This window comes from Triturus cristatus, chromosome 4_2 (assembly GCF_964204655.1).
Source record: "Triturus cristatus chromosome 4_2, aTriCri1.1, whole genome shotgun sequence".
NCBI lineage: Eukaryota > Metazoa > Chordata > Amphibia > Caudata > Salamandridae > Triturus > Triturus cristatus.
The window spans coordinates 101,161,993-101,188,444 of record NC_140586.1 but is presented as its reverse complement, the minus strand read 5'-3'; the positions used below and the strand labels follow the sequence as shown (position 1 = coordinate 101,188,444).

Sequence of the window (26,452 nt, the reverse complement as noted above, 5' to 3'; positions counted from 1 at the left end):
ATCCACCTAACTATAACATGTGTGAAACCTATGGTTTTTTAAGTGAATTTGCAAGGTTTTTTAAATGCTAATTCCTAACTATAACGTGTATGAAACCTATGGTTTTTTCAGTGAATTTGTACGTTTTTTTAAATGCTAAGTTATGCATGTATTATCATTTTTTTATATATTTATTTTACAATAAATTTTTTTTTTTTTTTTTTGTTTTTTTTGGTTTTTCTCCGTGCGTGCACATTTCACAGATGAAGGGAACAGAGTCTTCCTCTTGAACTTTAGACTCTGCATCGGTACTTACTTGTAGGTACCACAAAAAAAACACTTTATAAACACAACGGCTCTTTTTAGAGCCCCCTAATATCTAAACACTTAAATGTGATTTTTATTTCTTTTTTTTTTGTTTTTTTTCTGCCGTGTGCGTACGGTAAGCTTACCGTACGCGCACTCCGCGATTTTTTTCAAAAAAATTTAAAATGTATTTTTCATACTTTTGGGTCCTTCTTGGACCCCCTGACAAACGCTAGGGGGTCTGCAACTCTCTTCGTTGCCCCCTTTTCACGTTCTCCACCTTTGTTTATCAGTGTGAGACACACAAAATGGCAGCCGACACTTCCTGATTTCGACCGATTCGAATGTTTACAGTCATGTAACCACCAATCAGAATTGAGCTCGCGCACGGCAGCGTGCGCGTACGGTAAGCTTACCGTACGCGCTCGGAGCGCGCTTATAGATATATATATGCTTTTAAATGCTATTTTCTCAGGAACTACTGAATAGATTTACACCAGACCTGCAAAAGGCACATCCCTGACCCGAGGACTACCTCTCTGCCAAATTTCAAGTAATTCTGTTCAGCCATTCGGGCTGTAGCTTGGACTAAAGGTCCTATGGGAAAATGCATGGGGAAAACGCGTTTTGGGACCCCCCCTTTTTCTCAGCCCCCGCTTGACAAATCCCCCCAAGACTTTCAGGGAAGGAGCGGAGCGGAGCGCCCCACCTATTTGGAAAATTTCGCGAGGATTCGTCAACCGGCGCCAAAGTTATTCGAAATAGAATGTTGCAGATTTCCTATGGAAACACGGTCCTAACTATAACTATAACTATCTACTGGCGACCGCCAGTAGATAATATGTATATATATATATATATATATATATATATATATATATATATATATATATATATATATATATATTTACCTTCCGTGTACATATGTATCTATATATTTAATATTTTTCTTCTAATTCAGCATATCCAATGCACTACCCTATTTCTCATCGCATACCTCTATTAATATATCCTTGACCTCCACTCTCTCATTCATCTCAAACCCCATACCACTGCTATGACCCCTCAAATAACCCTTTCTAGACTCTTCCCTCCTCTACGCCTTCTTACATCATCTCATACCTCTTTTACTATTCAGATCTCCCAAACAAGACTTTCTAACCCTGTACCTCTGACTCTTCCCCTTCCACCTCCCTTTTACTAATCACAAACCCCCTCCTACTCCTATGAACTAAAAAAAAAAGATTCTAGACCCTTCACTCTTCTATCCCTCCTTCCCTCTTCTATCCCTCCACTGTTCCTTTCAATCCAAAAAAACAGAATAACATGTCCACCATTCAAATTAACTCCCCTCCACCTCCCCTTTACTCACCCCAAACTCCATCCTACTGCTATAAACTCCGCAAAAAAAAATATCCTAGACCCTTCTCTCTTCCTTCTTAATCCAAATAACTGACCAACATATCCACCACTCAAATTACTTTCATATTTCACTATACTAATTCACCACTAATCCTTTATGGGTTCCGGAGTAGCATGGTACTCGTCGAAAAAGCACTTCAACACCTCAGCAGGGGTAGCAAGCGCTATATAAATGCAAACCGTTTTCCCTCTTCTATCCCTTCACTATACTTCTCAATCCAAACAACTGACTAACCTATCCGCCACTCAAAGTACTTTTATATTTCACTATACTAATTCACCACTAATCATTTATGGGTTCCGGAGCAGTGTGCCACTTGCTGAAAAAGTGCTTCAACGCCTCGTCAGGGGTAGTATGCGCTATATAAATGCAATTACAATACAATACAACACCGGATCTTTAAGCTGCTCGCCCAGATGTCACAATTCATTGAAGATAATGCCATACTTTTAGACTTCCAAACGGGATTACGTCCAGGAAAAGGCACAGAATCTGCCCTCGTTGCCATCTGGGATGACCTGAAGAACACAGTTGACTGGAATGGGGTTGCTGCGCTACTTCTCTTAGACCTCCTGGCTGCCTTTGACACAGTTGACCATGACACTCTGATACAAAGACTCTACGAAGCAGGCATAGAGGGGATTGCTCTAGACTGGATCACATCCTACTTTCGCAACAGAACTAATGTCATCCATACCCCCCTTGCTCGTCCAAACCATACTTCACAAAAGCTGGGGTCCCTCAAGGCTCTATCATCTCACTATGCTTTTCAACATCTACATGAAGTCATTACTGGCACTGATCAATCAATTTCCCCTCGCATACTATAACTATGCCGACGACATGCAAATACTCCTTCAACTGGAACGCCCCAAAGACATTGAAAAGTCACCAATTTTTGGTTGTCTCAGAGCTGTGAATCAATAGTTGATGTGGAGCCATCTCAAATTGAATGCTTTCAAAACAGAAATACTCACGTGTGGCGATTGGAAAAATTATTGCCGCATGGCCTGATGATCTGGGAACACCGCCTAAAGTACCGAAGGAAGTAAGAAACCTCTGAATGACCATGGACTCCAAGCTTTCAATGAATGCCCAAGGGGACAAACTAGCAAGATCAAGCTTTGTTACTATAAAAACTCTGCAACTAATTTTCCCCTTCTGAGATTTAAACTCAAGGTCCAGGCTACTATCTCTCTTGCCCTGTCCAAACTCTATTACACTAATAGCCTCTACCACGGATCATCTTTAACAACTATAAAATGACTACAACTGATTCAGAACTCAGCTGCCAGACTACTCTTACATATAAAGCCACATGACCACATCCATCCTGCCTTGAAAGCCCTGCATTGGTTACCGGTTGCCTGAAGATCCATGTTCAAGCTGCTTTGTATCACCCACATAGTGACACATGGAATAGGACAGCTCCTCATCAGGAATAAAATCACGAAACACATTCAACAAAGGAACATTGGCTCTAGAGTGGCACCTTGCCTCAAAATCCCAACGTACAAGAAAAAAACCATGGGTGGGATATCCTTTTCTGTTCAAGCAACCAAACTATGGAACTCTTTACCCCCCAACATAAGATCCACGGATAACCACCTTATCTTCAGAGAATTGCTCAAGAATTGGCTCTTCCCCATATAACCACCATACGCAAACGGAAAAATACAGCATATCCCTCTGTATATAAGCATTTATTTGGACTATAGATTTGTACCTATATATGTGTATTGCTTTGTATAAACATGTATAATAATTATGTTTAAAAAAAATATAGATATTAGTTCTGCTTAACAAATGTACATGTTACTGGTTGTTACATTATTTTATACTTTTAACATGTAAATAAGTGACTGCATAAATAATTAAATCTTTTATCATAACTATTTATCTACAATAGCTTCACTATTGAATTACAAAACACAAAAAATAAAAAACAAATTATAATTTAAGGTACAACAACACTTGAAAGCCGGAGTTTATTGAAAGCGTCTTTAATCAACTTTTAATACCATATATATATATATATATATATATATATATATATATATATATATATATATATATATATATATATATATATATATATATATATTCACTTAAAAAACCATAGGTTTCACACATGTTATAGTTAGGTGGATATTTCACTCGTAAAAAACCAATGAAATTCCCCCGTTATAGTTAGTTCAGATAACTATAACTCGCGCGCCCGCAATCCTGCTCATGACGTCACATATTACATCACTCATGACATGGTCAGTGGCATCACTCATGACATCACTGATGATCCTTGTGATAGAGTGGCGGTCGCGCGAGTTATAGTTATCTGAACTAACTATAACGGGGGAATTTCATTGGTTTTTTACGAGTGAAATATCCACCTAACTATAACATGTGTGAAACCTATGGTTTTTTAAGTGAATTTGCAAGGTTTTTTAAATGCTAATTCCTAACTATAACGTGTATGAAACCTATGGTTTTTTCAGTGAATTTGTACGTTTTTTTAAATGCTAAGTTATGCATGTATTATCATTTTTTTATATATTTATTTTACAATAAATTTTTTTTTTTTTTTTTTGTTTTTTTTGGTTTTTCTCCGTGCGTGCACATTTCACAGATGAAGGGAACAGAGTCTTCCTCTTGAACTTTAGACTCTGCATCGGTACTTACTTGTAGGTACCACAAAAAAAACACTTTATAAACACAACGGCTCTTTTTAGAGCCCCCTAATATCTAAACACTTAAATGTGATTTTTATTTCTTTTTTTTTTGTTTTTTTTCTGCCGTGTGCGTACGGTAAGCTTACCGTACGCGCACTCCGCGATTTTTTTCAAAAAAATTTAAAATGTATTTTTCATACTTTTGGGTCCTTCTTGGACCCCCTGACAAACGCTAGGGGGTCTGCAACTCTCTTCGTTGCCCCCTTTTCACGTTCTCCACCTTTGTTTATCAGTGTGAGACACACAAAATGGCGGCCGACACTTCCTGATTTCGACCGATTCGAATGTTTACAGTCATGTAACCACCAATCAGAATTGAGCTCGCGCACGGCAGCGTGCGCGTACGGTAAGCTTACCGTACGCGCTCGGAGCGCGCTTATAGATATATATATGCTTTTAAATGCTATTTTCTCAGGAACTACTGAATAGATTTACACCAGACCTGCAAAAGGCACATCCCTGACCCGAGGACTACCTCTCTGCCAAATTTCAAGTAATTCTGTTCAGCCATTCGGGCTGTAGCTTGGACTAAAGGTCCTATGGGAAAATGCATGGGGAAAACGCGTTTTGGGACCCCCCCTTTTTCTCAGCCCCCGCTTGACAAATCCCCCCAAGACTTTCAGGGAAGGAGCGGAGCGGAGCGCCCCACCTATTTGCAAAATTTCGCGAGGATTCGTCAACCGGCGCCAAAGTTATTCGAAATAGAATGTTGCAGATTTCCTATGGAAACACGGTCCTAACTATAACTATCTACTGGCGACCGCCAGTAGATAATATGTATATATATATATATATATATATATATATATATATATATATATATATATATATATATATATTTACCTTCCGTGTACATATGTATCTATATATTTAATATTTTTCTTCTAATTCAGCATATCCAATGCACTACCCTATTTCTCATCGCATACCTCTATTAATATATCCTTGACCTCCACTCTCTCATTCATCTCAAACCCCATACCACTGCTATGACCCCTCAAATAACCCTTTCTAGACTCTTCCCTCCTCTACGCCTTCTTACATCATCTCATACCTCTTTTACTATTCAGATCTCCCAAACAAGACTTTCTAACCCTGTACCTCTGACTCTTCCCCTTCCACCTCCCTTTTACTAATCACAAACCCCCTCCTACTCCTATGAACTAAAAAAAAAAGATTCTAGACCCTTCACTCTTCTATCCCTCCTTCCCTCTTCTATCCCTCCACTGTTCCTTTCAATCCAAAAAAACAGAATAACATGTCCACCATTCAAATTAACTCCCCTCCACCTCCCCTTTACTCACCCCAAACTCCATCCTACTGCTATAAACTCCGCAAAAAAAAATATCCTAGACCCTTCTCTCTTCCTTCTTAATCCAAATAACTGACCAACATATCCACCACTCAAATTACTTTCATATTTCACTATACTAATTCACCACTAATCCTTTATGGGTTCCGGAGTAGCATGGTACTCGTCGAAAAAGCACTTCAACACCTCAGCAGGGGTAGCAAGCGCTATATAAATGCAAACCGTTTTCCCTCTTCTATCCCTCCACTATACTTCTCAATCCAAACAACTGACTAACCTATCCGCCACTCAAAGTACTTTTATATTTCACTATACTAATTCACCACTAATCGTTTATGGGTTCCGGAGCAGTGTGCCACTTGCTGAAAAAGTGCTTCAACGCCTCGTCAGGGGTAGTATGCGCTATATAAATGCAATTACAATACAATACAACACCGGATCTTTAAGCTGCTCGCCCAGATGTCACAATTCATTGAAGATAATGCCATACTTTTAGACTTCCAAACGGGATTACGTCCAGGAAAAGGCACAGAATCTGCCCTCGTTGCCATCTGGGATGACCTGAAGAACACAGTTGACTGGAATGGGGTTGCTGCGCTACTTCTCTTAGACCTCCTGGCTGCCTTTGACACAGTTGACCATGACACTCTGATACAAAGACTCTACGAAGCAGGCATAGAGGGGATTGCTCTAGACTGGATCACATCCTACTTTCGCAACAGAACTAATGTCATCCATACCCCCCTTGCTCGTCCAAACCATACTTCACAAAAGCTGGGGTCCCTCAAGGCTCTATCATCTCACTATGCTTTTCAACATCTACATGAAGTCATTACTGGCACTGATCAATCAATTTCCCCTCGCATACTATAACTATGCCGACGACATGCAAATACTCCTTCAACTGGAACGCCCCAAAGACATTGAAAAGTCACCAATTTTTGGTTGTCTCAGAGCTGTGAATCAATAGTTGATGTGGAGCCATCTCAAATTGAATGCTTTCAAAACAGAAATACTCACGTGTGGCGATTGGAAAAATTATTGCCGCATGGCCTGATGATCTGGGAACACCGCCTAAAGTACCGAAGGAAGTAAGAAACCTCTGAATGACCATGGACTCCAAGCTTTCAATGAATGCCCAAGGGGACAAACTAGCAAGATCAAGCTTTGTTACTATAAAAACTCTGCAACTAATTTTCCCCTTCTGAGATTTAAACTCAAGGTCCAGGCTACTATCTCTCTTGCCCTGTCCAAACTCTATTACACTAATAGCCTCTACCACGGATCATCTTTAACAACTATAAAATGACTACAACTGATTCAGAACTCAGCTGCCAGACTACTCTTACATATAAAGCCACATGACCACATCCATCCTGCCTTGAAAGCCCTGCATTGGTTACCGGTTGCCTGAAGATCCATGTTCAAGCTGCTTTGTATCACCCACATAGTGACACATGGAATAGGACAGCTCCTCATCAGGAATAAAATCACGAAACACATTCAACAAAGGAACATTGGCTCTAGAGTGGCACCTTGCCTCAAAATCCCAACGTACAAGAAAAAAACCATGGGTGGGATATCCTTTTCTGTTCAAGCAACCAAACTATGGAACTCTTTACCCCCCAACATAAGATCCACGGATAACCACCTTATCTTCAGAGAATTGCTCAAGAATTGGCTCTTCCCCATATAACCACCATACGCAAACGGAAAAATACAGCATATCCCTCTGTATATAAGCATTTATTTGGACTATAGATTTGTACCTATATATGTGTATTGCTTTGTATAAACATGTATAATAATTATGTTTAAAAAAAATATAGATATTAGTTCTGCTTAACAAATGTACATGTTACTGGTTGTTACATTATTTTATACTTTTAACATGTAAATAAGTGACTGCATAAATAATTAAATCTTTTATCATAACTATTTATCTACAATAGCTTCACTATTGAATTACAAAACACAAAAAATAAAAAACAAATTATAATTTAAGGTACAACAACACTTGAAAGCCGGAGTTTATTGAAAGCGTCTTTAATCAACTTTTAATACCATATATATATATATATATATATATATATATATATATATATATATATATATATATATTCACTTAAAAAACCATAGGTTTCACACATGTTATAGTTAGGTGGATATTTCACTCGTAAAAAACCAATGAAATTCCCCCGTTATAGTTAGTTCAGATAACTATAACTCGCGCGCCCGCAATCCTGCTCATGACGTCACATATTACATCACTCATGACATGGTCAGTGGCATCACTCATGACATCACTGATGATCCTTGTGATAGAGTGGCGGTCGCGCGAGTTATAGTTATCTGAACTAACTATAACGGGGGAATTTCATTGGTTTTTTACGAGTGAAATATCCACCTAACTATAACATGTGTGAAACCTATGGTTTTTTAAGTGAATTTGCAAGGTTTTTTAAATGCTAATTCCTAACTATAACGTGTATGAAACCTATGGTTTTTTCAGTGAATTTGTACGTTTTTTTAAATGCTAAGTTATGCATGTATTATCATTTTTTTATATATTTATTTTACAATAAATTTTTTTTTTTTTTTTTTTGTTTTTTTTGGTTTTTCTCCGTGCGTGCACACTTCACAGATGAAGGGAACAGAGTCTTCCTCTTGAACTTTAGACTCTGCATCGGTACTTACTTGTAGGTACCACAAAAAAAACACTTTATAAACACAACGGCTCTTTTTAGAGCCCCCTAATATCTAAACACTTAAATGTGATTTTTATTTCTTTTTTTTTTGTTTTTTTTCTGCCGTGTGCGTACGGTAAGCTTACCGTACGCGCACTCCGCGATTTTTTTCAAAAAAATTTAAAATGTATTTTTCATACTTTTGGGTCCTTCTTGGACCCCCTGACAAACGCTAGGGGGTCTGCAACTCTCTTCGTTGCCCCCTTTTCACGTTCTCCACCTTTGTTTATCAGTGTGAGACACACAAAATGGCGGCCGACACTTCCTGATTTCGACCGATTCGAATGTTTACAGTCATGTAACCACCAATCAGAATTGAGCTCGCGCACGGCAGCGTGCGCGTACGGTAAGCTTACCGTACGCGCTCGGAGCGCGCTTATAGATATATATATGCTTTTAAATGCTATTTTCTCAGGAACTACTGAATAGATTTACACCAGACCTGCAAAAGGCACATCCCTGACCCGAGGACTACCTCTCTGCCAAATTTCAAGTAATTCTGTTCAGCCATTCGGGCTGTAGCTTGGACTAAAGGTCCTATGGGAAAATGCATGGGGAAAACGCGTTTTGGGACCCCCCCTTTTTCTCAGCCCCCGCTTGACAAATCCCCCCAAGACTTTCAGGGAAGGAGCGGAGCGGAGCGCCCCACCTATTTGGAAAATTTCGCGAGGATTCGTCAACCGGCGCCAAAGTTATTCGAAATAGAATGTTGCAGATTTCCTATGGAAACACGGTCCTAACTATAACTATAACTATCTACTGGCGACCGCCAGTAGATAATATGTATATATATATATATATATATATATATATATATATATTTACCTTCCGTGTACATATGTATCTATATATTTAATATTTTTCTTCTAATTCAGCATATCCAATGCACTACCCTATTTCTCATCGCATACCTCTATTAATATATCCTTGACCTCCACTCTCTCATTCATCTCAAACCCCATACCACTGCTATGACCCCTCAAATAACCCTTTCTAGACTCTTCCCTCCTCTACGCCTTCTTACATCATCTCATACCTCTTTTACTATTCAGATCTCCCAAACAAGACTTTCTAACCCTGTACCTCTGACTCTTCCCCTTCCACCTCCCTTTTACTAATCACAAACCCCCTCCTACTCCTATGAACTAAAAAAAAAAGATTCTAGACCCTTCACTCTTCTATCCCTCCTTCCCTCTTCTATCCCTCCACTGTTCCTTTCAATCCAAAAAAACAGAATAACATGTCCACCATTCAAATTAACTCCCCTCCACCTCCCCTTTACTCACCCCAAACTCCATCCTACTGCTATAAACTCCGCAAAAAAAAATATCCTAGACCCTTCTCTCTTCCTTCTTAATCCAAATAACTGACCAACATATCCACCACTCAAATTACTTTCATATTTCACTATACTAATTCACCACTAATCCTTTATGGGTTCCGGAGTAGCATGGTACTCGTCGAAAAAGCACTTCAACACCTCAGCAGGGGTAGCAAGCGCTATATAAATGCAAACCGTTTTCCCTCTTCTATCCCTCCACTATACTTCTCAATCCAAACAACTGACTAACCTATCCGCCACTCAAAGTACTTTTATATTTCACTATACTAATTCACCACTAATCGTTTATGGGTTCCGGAGCAGTGTGCCACTTGCTGAAAAAGTGCTTCAACGCCTCGTCAGGGGTAGTATGCGCTATATAAATGCAATTACAATACAATACAACACCGGATCTTTAAGCTGCTTGTAACTGCCAGTAGCCACTTCATCCTTGAGCAGTAGCCTTTACCCAGTATATCCCGGCGGTAACAGCCAAATCCAGCACAGCCCACAAAGACAGTTTATAACCAGTCCCCCCTGCCAGTGGCAGTTCATACTGAGTGTAACCTGCCATTGATGTAGAAAACAAAAAAAACAATTATGTAAATTATTGAATTAATTTCAACCAGTGGCAACTACTGAGACCACATTCCGATCCATTGTTCTTTTTATTAACAGTCAAATGGAAATTAGACTTGGTCCAGCTCCAACTGGGCATGTCTAACACAAACTACCATGCCAAATGCCCTGTAGACAGGGACACAAGCAAAACCAGACCTAGTGCAGTCTTTTTGGGCCTCCTCATTGAGGCACAGCATGTGTCCAATAGCACAGTGAGCACAGGATGCACATCACGGCTTACCTATTGACAAACCTAGTTTAACATTGCCACCTCGGCCAATGCCCAGTTTAATCTGATGTGGCAGTATGTAACCCAGTTTAACCTGTAGTGCCAGCTGCAGTGGGTTCAATACATAAACTGACTTCTTGGAAGCACTGATAATTTTCCACGCAGGAAAAATATTAAACCATGAAAAAAAACATTTGGTTAGAATTCCATAAAAGGACAGACAAGTTTGCAACACTGAGGAAAAACTCATGGAAATAGTGTTAATATTAACAAATCAGAAAGGCAAAATAGTTTAAATAAAAGTGTAAATAAGTTTGCTGACTTACAGCAGAGAGGACTGGGTTTTTGCCTTGCAAATGACCCGATCAGAAAAACCTTGACAGACATCATCTATAACCTCTATTCCTTGTCTTGACCTTTCTTGCCTATATGTTTTCTGTATCTCTTACTGTTGTATGTACAGCGTCCCTATATAGCTTAGTTTGGATGTGCTTAAAAACAATATAATAAATAAAAACAATAGAATAGGGTCATGCGATGCTTATATTTTTAGTGCCAGTCATGTAGGAAGGCTATTAAAGTATACCTATTTTTCATTGAAAAAACAACTCCTTCTAAAGTGCTATCACCAGCTCCTCCTCATACAGCATGTTAGTCTTTATGGTATGTCAAATTATAAATTCTTGAAATCAATTGTGGTATTTGAGTGACATAGAGGGAGACATTCTGTGAATATCCTTGTTTTACCATTTCAGCTGCAAAGTACAAGGGCATGGAGAGAAAGTGCTGTGAAGATGGCATGAAAGAAAACAACATGGGGCACAGCTGTGCAAAACGAGCTCGATATATCAGGGAGACCACAGAATGTGTGAACGCGTTCATGGACTGCTGCGAGTTTATCAGTAAAATGCGGCTGGAGAAGAGACGGGAGCAACTGTTTTTGGCAAGAAGTAAGTGTAATTCACCTGTGTCAACATCATCACTGAGAGTAAAAATACATAATATAAGGAATAAAGTACCCCCTGCCGTACATTATAAGTACAAGTCAGTGAGGTGTTCCATAACCATATGGAGGAACGAGACTGAGTTCCTTTATAAGGTTATGGAACTCCGAGGTGACTTGCAATATCTTCATCATGTATGCCAAGGGGTACTTTATCCCATATAATATATGATCACACCATCACCTTTCCCACAATCCACTTAAAACCTTGGTGCATAGCTGTTTTATATGTAAGAGCAAGCATGTTTGCAAACATGAGAATACAAATAAAACTTATAGTGCACAATTAAACACACAAAAAACCTATTAGATATTTGTTGCAAACAGGTCAATGCAAGTCAGTTAAAAAAAGAAAGCTGCAGTAGCTTGGAATGTGTAGAAATATGCAGAAAGATTTTAGCTTTCCTCTATCTAAGGAGTGCAAAAAATAAACGTATTCTCTCTACTTGCCATGTTAAGCTATTAAAATAGAGCAGAAGAAAGAAAAGCAACGTTCCGTTTTCATTGCTTTAAATAGCTTCTTCAATTATGCTGCGTGACCTGAACTGACTTTCATCTCAGCTGCTGGCTCTGGCAGCAGGCATTGTGATGTCAGACCTTGACTGTAATAACTTACCCTAGTTGAGTTATGACGCCTTTTCTTTATAAGCGGCGACTGAGTGCGTCACTAGTCGCCGATTATAAAGAAATTTGAGATGTGCATTTATACAGGGATTACAGAAACCCATTTATTATATAATAATATTACTCATAATAATACAACTTTTATAGCACTTTCATCCCTTCATTTAAAGCTTGTTGTACATGAAAATGCCAAATATTCTTGTAACACTGAGAATTTATTGGTCTCCTTGAGCTCCCAATTTCGAAGGGATCGGATGAGCACAGAGATTTGCTCACAATGAAATAATCTGGAACAGCCAGGATTAAAACTCATGTTCAAAGTTACGCAGCCAACAATTTAGAGACTAGCCCACCACTATAGAACAAATATATGATATACACATTTTCACACACGTATTACTTTTCAGTGGAAATTCATAATCTTTCCATCAAATTTCAAAAGATGGCAAGTACTTGAATTTGGGCACGTGACCCTAAAGAAAGAAAGCTGAACATCCTTAAACACAATGGAAGAGATAATAAATCGGATGTTTGCTGTTCAGCCTTTTCTAGGCCACCTTTATTTTATTCTTCTAGGCGACATTGAAGAAGGATACTTATCGGATGAAGATATCACCTCCAGGACCGAGTTTCCAGAGAGCTGGCTCTGGAAAGTGGAGCAGCTGGTGGATTCTCCGGATGAGAATGGGTAAGACTGCTCTGTATTAAGAAGTCATCTACTAATCAGCAATACATCAACTTCAAATGGGTGCACACAGTTTCTGTCAGTTACAGTGGGCTCTGCATGCAGCAAGTCACTTCCTTTCGTGACCAAAGGTCACAGGCAGGGCTGCCAAATTTTCAAAACTTACATTTATTTCAATTTGTCTCTTACTGTATACAACATGTTTTCTTGGATGAACCAACAGATCAACCTACTTTTCTGCCTGTCAATATCAAAATTGCTTGCAAGATTTGTTTCAAAATAATGTCTTTGTTGACTTTTCGCTATTCTACATTATCCTTCTTACAAGGACATTATCAATATGCAGGGGGACACGAGTACATGAGGCATGTCGGCCATAGCGTCCACCCCAGCTTACCAAATCACCTGTCTCCTTCCCTTACATCATATCAAATTCCAACTGTGCCTCATCTCCCCTCATTGTTTTTGAGGAGTATTAGTGCCTGGACAAACACATTCAGGACTTTGTGGATTTAAATAGCTTGTCTCTTTAGTGCAATCCCCACAATATTGGTTTCTAAATTATTGTAAGCAATCAGTGTTCCTATTCCAGAATAAATGGCCCAAAGTATACTAGAATAAGTACATTTGTGTCAATAAACAGATGTTTAAAAAATCTAAATGTCTGTCCATTATGGGATGGAATATGAAAATTGGTTGCTTACAATGTAAATAACAATTTTGGGTATGAGATTTTGGTGCCTTCAATCTTTATACTTTTAGTTTTCCATATTATATTTCTACAATAAAAATGCCTCACTGATAAAGTGCCTTGATTAGTCATTTGTTAACCACAAGAGACATAATTCAGAAATGTTTGCACTGCAGGTTTACAAAGTTTTTTTAAACCTCACAAATCTTTCATCTTCAAATAGGTTCCAAAACATCGAAAGAAATAGAGTGCGAAAATGTCAGCTCAAAAGAAGGTTGTAGTTTGAAAAATGTGCAAAAGAACAAATCTACTCCATGAAATAATTTTTGAGAAAATTCTGTTGCAAAATCTTTTTTCCCCACAAAACTACCACGCAATCAATTTTCAGTGACTTCGTAAACCCTGAGTTAAATTACCTTTACATTTGAATGTACAACTGCTACATAATTGAGGGACATAACTCCTTTTGGCAGCCCTGCCATCAGGCATGCTATGGAGTTTCTAGTAGTCATAATATTGTTTATTTAAACATCTGGTTATTGCAACAAATCACACAATTACAATTGGAATTAATAATGTCCACGCAATGCCAGGTACAATCAAGTCAAATGTAAACATTGCTTAGTTTGTGATTTGTCATATTCTATTGATAAGATCAACCTTTCAATATCAGAACTAAGTCACTTTATGAGAATGCCTAGCTTTTTAACTATTCCCCATTAGATAGCATAGTCCCCAGATTTAAGCGCAAAAGAATGGGCGGTTCGAGGTTTTCCAAGTTGGGCCCCCAACTTTGGAACTCCATGCGATCAAGATTAGAAAGGCAACTGATTATATGTGTTTCAGGAAAAAACTGAAAACCTGGCTCTTCACTCAAGACTATTACTAGTTACAACTTCTGTGATGGTACTAAACTCGGCACCAAAAGACCTGTTGGTGTATGTGCGCTTTACAAATTTCCCATAACATAACATAACAGCAAGGAAAAACACACTTAAGCTATTATACTTAATAGCATGCCCACGTACATTGCCCTACTCTGTATCCTCTCCCCTATTGTACTACTAAATATCGACCTCTAGAATATTGTTTTACAAGAAAATCAAGAACAGAACATCGAGTGACAAAATATCAAAAGGCAAGTGTATATAGATATACTATTCCTAACTCCACATCTACGAACCTTGAAGATGCACACACACACAGACACACTCACCCACACACATACACACACAAACATATATACACATTTTGGACTCTTGGGTTCCAGTTGTTGCCAAATGTCCCTGAGTTTGGAGCGTTGAATGCTGGAGGATCATCCAGTGTAATATTCATCCAACTACACAAAATTGCCAAATAGAGAAACACTCACTCAGAATGACTCAAGTGCCACTGTATCATTTATTACAAACACGGAGAAGACGGAGTTTGGCCATTGCGGCCTTGATCATATGACAAGCAGAAAAAATACCACTGTAATAAATTGTCAGGCTTAAACAACAGACTCATGTATCGGGTGCCATCTTGAAACAGAGCAAATGCATACACAATATCATGAAAACTTTTGAACTTACCATAACATTACAGAATATTTTGCACTAATATCATCTATCAGAAAATTTATGCCTTACACAATTAACCATATCGCTGCCCCGATGCAGACAAGAGTCAATACAAAACATGTAATATGCAGAAGTAACCCTTGAGTGTGATGTCATAATTAGTATGTGTCCTCTTTCACGAGTTACACCTATATTAAAGACAACAAACTTAAAAAAAACAAAACAGACAAGGGATTTCCTAGAAGTGCAGTGCATTAGAGTTATCTATTGGAGGTAGAACAAATAATAAACCCCAATATTGTCAGCACAAAACCCATGATTTTTAGCAATCGAGCCTTGATAAATCAATACAAATTTTGAACAGTGACACGCGTGATTTTTTCTTATCTGTGGTACAATTCCAACACCCTGTGAAGTGAAGGGTAAGGGGTTCAAAGTCATCAGCACTACCTCACTTCGAAGTGAAACCCTTCCTTTTCCCCTGCAAATAAAAATATGTGTACATGTCAATAAAAAACAGGAACAGTATAGCATATCAAAAGATGACATCAGAGTAACCTTCCTCTAAATGTATCCATAGCTCCTCTTCCATATTCCACCCATTTTGACCCTGATTTCTACATCAATGATGTTTCCCCAATACCAGATTTGGAGGCCTGCTCTAAGATGTAATGTGACAGTAAATTCCTGTCACTTGCGTGCATCTCTTGAATGTGCCTAGCCATGGGATAATAGGCATCCATGTTGTCAATGGCTCTCATATGTTCAAGAACTCTGATTTCTGCCAGGTGTATAGTACTCCCTATATATTTGTTCTTGCACGGCATTACAGAGCATAAATAACATAATCAGAGCTGCATATGAGAAACTGTCTAATGGTCATGGTACCCTTGCCTTTGGGTAAAGGGAATTCTTCCTTACTAGAGCAATTTTATGAACTTTGCATTTACCATAGGAGTAAAAGCTTTTGAGGTCAACCTATCCTCCTTTTTATGGTTATATCGCCCTTTGACCAAGAGGTCTCGCAGCAATTGTCACTTTCCTATAGGTGACACTAAGTTTGCTATCAAGCATATGCCCCTATAATGGGATCACTGACTAGAATTCTCCAGTTTCTCCCCAGTATCTGACCAACCTTCCTAAAATCACCACTGTATGTTGTAATTATCCTGGTTTTGGTTGTCTTCCTTCTTTTCCTCCCTTCTCTATGGCCTTGAAAGAGGAACAAATCTCTGCTTCTAGTACTGACCTTCTCAACTGCTCGCTCCAAAACCCACTATGAGTCCCCTTTCTCTTTGCACATAGAAATCATGATTTTCTGCTCCTGTAGATATGCCTCATCACTTCTGCAATTTATTTTGTCTCTCAATAGCTCCCCAAATGGAATACTCCATTTCAGAGTCTCGGGTGACTACTGAGGGCATGTGTGTAGGAAAGTGCCTCTTTTTGCATGGTTACCCTCACTTTTTACCTGATGTTTGATGCTTCTTGTCTAAGTGTGCCCTGGGTTCCTGCTAATCAGGTACCCAGGGCCTGTGTTCTTTACCCAAAACTGTACCTTTGCTCCCACATTGTCACTCCTCTGGCCTACATATGGTTTAGGTTTAGGGATTTATAGAGTGTATGGCTACCCGCAGGCATTCCAGCGCTATAACAGGTAAGGGAAGCTATCTGGAACGAGAGTTAAGGGAACAGCCAGGTTTTAAGTTTCTTTTTAAAGGACTGTTCGTTTTCCGATCAATCGCAGCTCTGGGTCCATACTGTTCCAGAGTTTGGGTGCCAGATGTGAGAACGATCTTCCACCCCACCTTGACCTCTTAATTCTGGTGGTGTTCATCAGAAAATTCGACCCTGATCTAAGACAGCGGCGAGGTGAGTAGTGGGAGATCAGGGTTCGCAGCATGGTCAAACCTCTCCCTCTATGTGCCAGGCGAAGAAACTTAAATTTGATCCTGGTGTGGACAGGAAGCCAGTGTAGCTCTCTAAGGGATGCTCTAGCTGACTGATTCCTGGGTATATTAGGAAGCAGTCAAGCTGCCGAAATCTGTACAACCTGTAGCCTGTTGGTGACATATTTGGGTGATCCGAGGTATAGTGAGTTTCCATAATCGAGTCTAGATACAACCCAGGCTTGCACCACCGTCCTTCTCGATTTCTCTGGGAGTAGGCCAAGGATTTTCCTGAGCATCCGAAGGATGCCAAAGCATGTGCCCGCCAGCTTTTTGGCTTGCGTATCCATCGTTAAATTCTGATCGAGCCACATACCCAGATTTTTTATGGCGCATTTAGAGGTTGAGGAAAGAACCCAGGTGGCTGGCCAAGGAATCTCTAACCGAGGGTTAGAATTGCCACCCAGGATCATAAGCTCAGTTTTGTCCACATTCAGCTTAAGGCTGCAGTCCGCCATCCATGTCCCTATCCTCTCCAGACACGGGGTACGTTGCTTATGGTCGGGGTTCAGGAAGTCAGCTATTAACACCACTAATTGGGTGTCATCGGCATATGACACAATGGAGAGTCAAAACTCCTGGACTATGTGGGCTAATGGGCTCAAATATACATTAAGGCGAGTTGGACTCAGGGAGGAGCCCTGAGGTACTCCCCATGGAGCTGAGAGGATATCTGACAGGAAGCCGACCTACATGCACTGAAAGGGCCTGTCGCTCAAAAACGAGGTACCCCATTGGTTGGCTGTGCCTTTGATTCCGATAACAGGATTTTGTGGTCTACCGTGTCAAATGCTGCGCTAAGATCTAATAACACAATAGCAGCGGTCCTTCCCTGATCTAATATGCTCTTTAATTTTCCGATGACAATGAGTAGAGCTGACTCCGTATTTTGCTCTGGCCGAAAACCCATCTGGGTCTGATGTAAAAGACAGTGCTCTTCCAGAAACTGTGAGATCGCACTATTCACATGTTTCTCTGCGATCTTTCCCAAAATGGGCAGGCGTGAAATTGGGCGATAATTTGCCATGACCATGGAGTCTAGCTGAGGTTTTTTCAGCAATGGTTTTACGATGGCGTCCTTCCACTCTTTAGGCACTATCCCCTTTTCAAGAGAGAGGGAGATGAGGCTGGTAAGTTGAGTTAAGACACAGTCCCCACCTTGAGCGAGAATGTGGGGCAGGGCAGGGTCTATAGGGGACCCTGATTTAATGTTCCGTAGAAGGGAACCTGCTTGTTCCTCTCCTAGCATAGGAAATGAAAACATAGCAGGGGGAGAAAGAGATATTGCCTGCTTGATGCTAATAGGGAGTACCTGACTGTTTTTCTGGTCATTAGTTACAACTGAGGTTTGCCTTGTGTTCGAGTGAAGTGAACTATAAATCATCTCAGCCTTATTCTTGAAAAACGAGGCCAGCTCATTACACCTCTCTATTGAGTGTTGAGAGAAGTGGGCACCTGAATCAACTGTTGTAAGTGATTTAACAATCTTAAACAGCTCCTTCGAGGAGTTTGAGGCCCTCTTTATGTTTTCTTCATAGAAGACTGCTTGTGCTTTCCTGATGTTCTTATGGTATAGTCGGATGGCTGCCTTGTATGCTAGCTTGAGCTCGGGGGCGTACATCTTCCTCCAACTTCTCTCTAGTTTTTTACAGCTTTTCTTTTGGGCCACCAGCTCAGGGCTAAACCATTACGACCTGTTGGATTTGTTGGCCCTGGTTTCCTAAAATTCCTTGCCACCGTTCCATTCAACTAGATTGACCAGTTTTTTGCGCTTGCTCCAGGTCCCCTATTTCTGGTGGGGCGGTTGCTTCAAGGTCTGTAAACCAGTCTGATCGTTCAAGTGAATATTGAAATCGCCTAGTACAGTAAAGGCACTTTTCTCAATCAACAGCCCAGCCAGAATGTCCGGAGTCGCCTCCAAAAAAGGCGTGCAGGCCCCTGGCGGCCTGTAGATGAGACTGCCTGAGAAAGAGGTGGTCGGGGTAAGGGACAATCTAAATGCAAAGGTTTCGCAGTTGGCAATCTTACGGTGGGTGATAGCACAAGCCAGAAGCGCTTTACAAATGATGGCAATGCCACCTCCAATTTTACCTATTCTGTCTAGTCGGTATATCTCATAGCCATGGGGGAGGGAGCTTACGATCACGGGGACATATACGTTCCATGTAAAACGTGCCAGGGGCACCAAGAGCCTTATAGCCAGAGTAAGTTTCTGAGGGCTGAAGCATATTTTTTGCCACCCTCAGAGACTCCTCCCCTGACCCATACACACTGCCAGTGCAGTCTGTGTGCCAGGGGAAAGCCCTAAATCTACAAGTCGACATGGCACACTTCCCTGTGTGCAATGCCCCCCAAAACTCTGTCTGTAGAATAGGTCAGTCATCCCTCTAGCAGACATTACAGCCAGACCTAAGGCAGGGTGCACTATACCCCAGGTGAGGGCACAGTGGCATGAGCCATGGGCCCCTGCAGTACCTGTGCCATTCTCAGGTTTGTAAGTGCAGTGAAGCCCTTTTAAACCATGGGCTGGGAGTTTGGCACCCCGAACTCCACAATAGCTTTACTGAAGACTGAGAAGTTAGTATCAAACTTCTCAGCCTATTAAACCCACACTGATGCCTGTGTTGGATTTAATGGCAAATGCACTCAGAGGGCATCTTAGCGATGCCCTCTGAAAAACGACCTAACTCTGGTGCTTTGGAGTGGCTGCTTGCCAGCTGCCACCCCAGACATGATTCTGAAAGCACATCCTGGGCAGAGGTATCAAGCCTCCTCCCCCAGGATGGGCAGGGTCCAAGAAGGGGAACCTTTAAAGGCGTGCTGCCTTTGTTAGCTGACCCTGTCTTTTACTGCTCCCAGCATCTGGCCCCCACCGGGTCTAATTCCCACTTTGGAGGGGGAGAATCGGCTGGAAAACCAAGATAGGAGGAGAGGTGTGTCCTCCTTTGCCTACTCCACCCCTCAGGTGAAGGAGGCGAGGCAAAGCACAACTCTCAGTCCCCACTGTGTAAGTAGCACAATACACAGTGGGCTCCAGGGGGAGACCAAACCATATACTAAAATAGTGGTATAAGAACCACGACTCGAGTCAAGACAGTGTCTAGGAGGTGTACAATTGCTGGGATCCCAAGCAACCACCCAAGGTGAGTACATAGGGACCCCACGGAGGACGGGTGCAGAGTGGAACACGATTGCGTGCTCTGTACAACTCTATGGGAGAGTCGTGGTTGAAGAGTTAAAGAATAAGGACCCTTCCCAGTGGATTACGAGGAAACCCCTTGGAACTTAGAAGGTTGGAGAGCCACTCCACCCATGGATACAGTAATACCAGAGTTACCTATCCCAGGGAAGCTGGGTGCATAGGTTTGAAGTGATGTTGGAAATCATCGTCGTTCTCCATGGAAGACCTCAAAGAAATGCCACTGCTGGAAGGAAGAAGAATGTCCGGTGGAATCCACACGTAGATTCTTGAAGAAAGGAACCTGAAAGCAGAGGGGACAGAGTCTGGGTCACTCAGGAGTGACCAGGGGCTTGGGAGACAAATGCCCACCGATGTCGGGTGCTTCAGGTGCGATGAAGGGGTTCTTGACTCTTCTGCTGCAGGGACCAGGAGATGTCTTAGGATGACCAGGAGCCGGACACAAGCTGTTCTACGAAGGATGTCGAGTGCTGAAGGGTCGATGTCTGACGGGAGCACCAACAAGCCTTGGCAGCGGCAACCAACGAAGATGGTCAAGATGATAGATTGATTTCGATCTGGCCCAGCAAGGACCAGGAGACTCACCACAGCAAGGGGAGTCAGGGCAGGCCTGAAGCAACAAAGGAAGCCCAAGAAAAGCAGTGTTGACCCTCAAGACAGCCCACAGGCCGGAGGCACAGGAGTCGGGAGGGGACCTCAGGCAGTTTCACAGAACAACAGCTAGCAGGGCACAGAGTGCAAGGAGGCCAGACTCCCTTGTAGAAAATGTGCGCTGGGGTCAGGGCTACAAATAGCCCGATGCACAGAATTGTTGCGTTCCAACAAGCATGTGCAGCTGCAAATGAACAAGGCGCACAGAGGTACGGGTTATGCAGTTCCCACGAGGGATACTGGCCTGAAGCTTGGGGAGAGAGCAGCTTGACCTCTGAGACCTTCGGAATCCACCTCCTGTGTTGCTGGAGCCTTCGTAGTCCGCAGGAACTCAGGATCAGCAGACCGGTCAGATGCGTTACGGTGCCTGAGAATGCAGGGGGGTGACTCCTTCACCCCAAGGGAGATTCTTCAATTGTCTTGGAGTTCCACAGGGTCCTGCATGGAGCCTGTATGGAGCACAAACACAGACGAGGCTTTGGACGGAGTGGGAGACGAAGTCGGGCCCAGTCGAAGTCCAACGAAGTCCAGCGTGTCCAGACGGTCGAAGGTCAGTGGTTTCTTGTTCAGAATCTTGTCCATGTAAAATCTAATGTCCTGTAGTCAGTTATCCCTTTTTGTACCCACGGGAGAGGGTTGGACAGATTCAGGGGATCCTCCAAGGGGAGGGTCGGGACAGTGGGGAGGATATTCCCATGTCCTTTGTCCAGTTTTGCGCCAGAGCAGGAGCCAATGGCTCCCAGAACTGGTTTGAGCTGGACTATGCACAGAGACACCAAATGTGCCCCTCGTGCAGACTTTTTGGCACTGAGACAGTGCACCCGCCCAGCCCCAATACACTAAATCCTGTCTGGAAGGTGATCACACCTCCCTGTGACAGGATGCCTATTGTTCTTCCTTCCGGTGCTCGAGCTTGGCTCAGCAGCAGGAGGGCAGAAATGTGTGTCTGGCTGGCAGCAACCATTTTGTGCTGTCCGGGTCGAGAAAGCTGGTACCGGTAGACCTAGGGACCCAACGAAGCTTGCTTCAGAAGGGGGGAATCATACCTCCCACACCAGTTACTGGTGTGGAGGTATGATTTGAAGGTGTTTGATACCAAACACAGCATATTTTGTTGCAGCCATCTTCAAGATAGCATTTTACGCAAGCATATAATGCACCTCTACCTATATGTCTGGCTGTGTCACAGACAACCCGGGAGAATGGTCTCCGAAGGCTGCAGAGGGGCTCTGCTCATGCAGGAGCACCCTCTCACGTAAAACCCAGCACCCTGCCTTCAGGATTGATAAGGCCTGCTATAGGGGTGACTGATTTTTTAATTGTAGTGACGTATAGATATAGTAAACCTATATATTTCGTAAGTGGTGCAAACCCCAGCTTACACAGGCTGCAATGGCAGTCCTGTAGTTCCATTTTGCATGGCCTCTTAGAGGTGGCTTAATACATGCTTCAGCCCATGGGAGGCCTCTGGGGTAACTATGCCCTGGGTACATGTGTACCATATACTAGGGACTGATAAGGGTACCCCAGTATCCAATCTGGAGTGTACCTAGTACAAGTTTTACAGTTTTAGAGGAGAAAGCAGATAGGCTGGGTTCCTGATTAGCAGTATCCCAGCCAGACTAGTCAAAAACAGTGGGTGCAATCAGCAAAAAGTGGAGGTAACCATAAGAAGCAAATCCTACTTTCCTACACCCACCATCTTGAAGATAGGGGGACCCAGCCAACCAGAGTGAGGCTTATGTCCCCCTCCCACTGAAGGGTGGATTAATAGGGGGTGTACCCCCCCAAGAAAGGGACCCATTGGTCCCAACCTGTACCTACCTGAAACTTAGTATTTAAGGGCGACCTCGAACCTTGCCTCCTTAGACAAGCCAGAAGAAGAAGGCCCATAGAGCTGTGCTAAAGGAAGACGAGGAAAACACCAACTGCCTTGACCCTAGCCCTACCGGCCTGTTCTGACCTAAACCGGCTCCAGCGGAATCCGGGCGTGTCCAGCAGCCCCCCCAGGACCCAGAGGACCTACCCTGCCTTCCCTGCAATGACTCTGTTGACCTGATCAAGAACCAGACTGGCTCCGGCCAAATCCACTCTGCACCCGATGCCCATGGCCCGAGTTTGAGTGGCCCAACAACACGAGGAGGTCCCCCCAGTGAACCTGACCTGGGATCTAGTGATCTCTGATCTCTTTGTTCCGACCAGAAATCTCCCGTTGAAAACAACAGGGCACCTGATGCCAAATCAGCACCCTGCACCAGGCCACCCCTGTGCCCCTGTGGGTGCACCTTGTGTGGTAACTCAGATCCCCCTATGCCCTTAGCTTAACTCTAGGAGCTTTGCTTCCACAACCCAGTGGCTTGCCCAAGAGCAGCCACCAACCGACAGCCTCCTAGCCCCCTAGGCTAAAATTGGGCCTCAGGACTCTGCACCCAGCCGCCCTAGTGCCGCTGAGGGTACTCTTTGAGTGCATCCTTGACCCAGGGGAAACTTTGTTCTAACCCCAGAAACTCAACCCTCAAGACCGATTGCTTTCCTGCAAACCGATAACCATATTTTCCTCCATAGGATTGCATGGACTGTTTTTCCTCTGAAAAAGTTCTAAGTGTTGAGTTGTGTTTTTATGGAAACCTAAGCAACTGTGTTTTACTGTCAAAGTGATTTACTTACCTTAGTCTAGGAAATGTCCCGGTGTGATATCTAGGCATACCACACTGTGTAGAAAAAGTTATCTAAAAAGTACTCTCAAGAGTAATATATAAAGGAATCACAGAGCAATTACAAATATCAACTGTTTTACAAACCTGTAACAAAGTCAATTTAATCCAGCTTGCATATGCTGATCAATCTGTTTTGAAAAGTAACATTTTACTTACCTGTACCAAGTTCTGCTTGTTTATAAAAATAAAATTCAACTAAAGAAATATTTTTTGTACAAACAATTGGTCTGAGTTCAGCCTGAGTGTGTACAATAAATGCTTAACACTACCCTCTGAAAAAGCCTTACTGCACTCTCACACTACCACAAATAAAGAGTAAGGTGTTATCTGCTTTTACCTTTGTATGCATTTGTGTATCCACTGGACTCTGTGCACACTATACCTTAATTTGGCATAGTATGTACAGAGCCAACTTCCTACAATGTGGCAAACTGTTACCTGTAGGTTTTCTATAAAACTTTTTATTGCTTTTGGTACAAGTAAAGTCCAATTTGAGTTTATACCTCCTCCATGCCTTTCCAAATGATAAATAAATCATCTATAAATCTGAGCCACCATATGGCATGTGCCATTTCCTCAGCCATGTCTGGAGCAGTGCACACCTGTTCCTCCCACCAACCCATGAAAAGATTGCTGTTGCTGGGGATGAGACAAGTGCCAATCCCGTTAAGCTGACAGTAAAAGGTACCATCAAACAAAAACATTTTGTTGGTCAGATAATAGTCTTGCAGCTCTGTTATCATGTCATTATGTGCATTATGTATGGGTCTGCCCTGAGAAAGTGCTTGCAGGCTTGTATACCATTTAGATGATCAATGCATGCAAATAATGAACAAGCATCCCGTGTCATCGTAAACAAAATTGTCATATTTTGGAGAATGTTGGAAAATTAGAGGGATATGGGATTACTTAAGAAGGAGGAGGTTTAGTATTTGAGGATTGACATACCTGTCATGTTTGTTCTTTACCTGCTTCCCAAGGTACTTAAAACCCAACTAACCTCCCTGGCAGACCTATAGTTTCTTCCAGATGAAGCGCTCTCAAGCAAGCATCTAAGTATGTAGTTCATTTTCTTAGAAACGTCAGGCCCAATTCACAAAGGTAAACTTTGACCTGAAGTCTAACTTTAGACCTAATGTCTAACTTTAGATCTGAAGTCTAAGTTTAGACCTACAGTCTAAGCTTACACCTAAAGTCTAATTTTAGATTAGAAGTCTAACTTCAGATGTAAAGTCTAAGTTTAGACCCAAAGTCTAAGTTTTCACTTAAAGTCTAAGAGCCTGATTCACAAAGTGCCTCTGTACTCGTTGCGGACGCTCCACAGTCGTGGGGGAGTCTCCACACTCGAGATGGAGTGTCTGCAATGAGACTTCTCATTGTGCAGATTCTACTTCCAGTGTGGAGACTCCCCTATGACTGCAGGGATCCCACCACGAGTGCCGAGGCCCTTTGTGAATCAGGCCAAATGCTTAGACCTGAAGTCCAAATTTAGACCTGAAGTGTAACTTTGGACCTGAAGTCCAAACTTAGACTTCAGGTCTAAGTTCACCTTCGTGAATCGGGCCCTTAGCGTGTACTCTCCGATCCTATATTAAAGACATGAAAGAATTTTTGACCAAACTAGAGAACATAGAATTGGAAGACGTTTTTGTTATGATGACACTAGACGTTTGTTCTTTAAAGATCAAGTTGTCAAGGATGTGGCCAAACGGCTAGAGCGGTTGACCTCGAAGCTGAGGAACTGGGTTCGAGTCTCAGCAGGGACGCTCTGCATACTGTGATTCTGGGCTAATAACTTAATCTCCCCATGCCTCACAAAATGAATGTGTCCTTCTGTAACGCAACTGGTGCACATGTAAAGTGCTCTGATACCTTCGGGTCGAGTTTGCACTATATAAAACTCCCCCCCCCTCTCCTAAAAAAGTTTCAAGTTCAAAAACTCTATTCGGGTACACAAAGTATCATAAAAGCTCAGACACATACAATTAAAGCAAATAAATACATAGTAATATGCAATGTATAAAACCATTTTTTTTTTAATGATCTTAGTCTTCAGTGCAATCACAACTCTTAGCAGCACAATCAATAAATCCAGATTGATCGGTATTCATAGGGCTACGGGCTTGCACTGCTGTTCTCAAAAAAGTGCCTACATGAACCTCTTCATCTGAAAGTTGAAATAACATATTAAAAGCTACCTTAAAATCATTAATATTACGTCTCTTTATGAGGGGAAGTAAGACCTGCTTATTGTACAGTCAATAAAAGCCACATAAAAATAGGAAATGCAGTGTGGTTTGCCCTGATCTCCCATCACAGGGGCAAGGTGTCAGATCAAGATTTCTTTGAAAACCCAGAGGGAAGCACAGTAGGTATTTGATTTTTTCCGGCCCTACGCCTCCACCAACCCATTTGTCCAAACAGATATCTTGTAACTGAGCTATCTGTTGTCATTTAAAAAAAGGCTACCACAGTCAACTTCCTCGTCTCCGTAATCATTCTTTCAGTGTGAGCAAAATCATACAAAGCTTGCTGAAGATGTTTTTTAGCTAATACCAGTGGAGTGCTCAGGGTCCGAAAATACATGCTGATAGCCAATCTTGCAAAGACCTGCTTCGACTCCTGTTAACCAGGGGATTGTGAGACCCTTGTTACCACTGAGACAGTCTTTAATAATATCTCTCTTAAGACTAGCCTCCTTATT

The 26,452-nt window shown here is 41.9% G+C and overlaps 1 protein-coding gene across 1 annotated transcript in view; it reads left to right on the top strand.

Moving 5' to 3' along the window:
* The window catches only part of LOC146833096 (A.superbus venom factor 1-like), a 663,114-nt gene that overhangs the window by 344,959 nt on the left and 291,703 nt on the right, over window positions 1–26,452 (top strand). Inside the window, exons 17-18 of the mRNA XM_085600729.1 lie at window positions 11,423–11,617; window positions 12,871–12,982. Coding sequence (XP_085456855.1) covers window positions 11,423–11,617; window positions 12,871–12,982 — 307 coding nt within the window. The remainder of the gene's footprint in view (window positions 1–11,422; window positions 11,618–12,870; window positions 12,983–26,452) is intronic.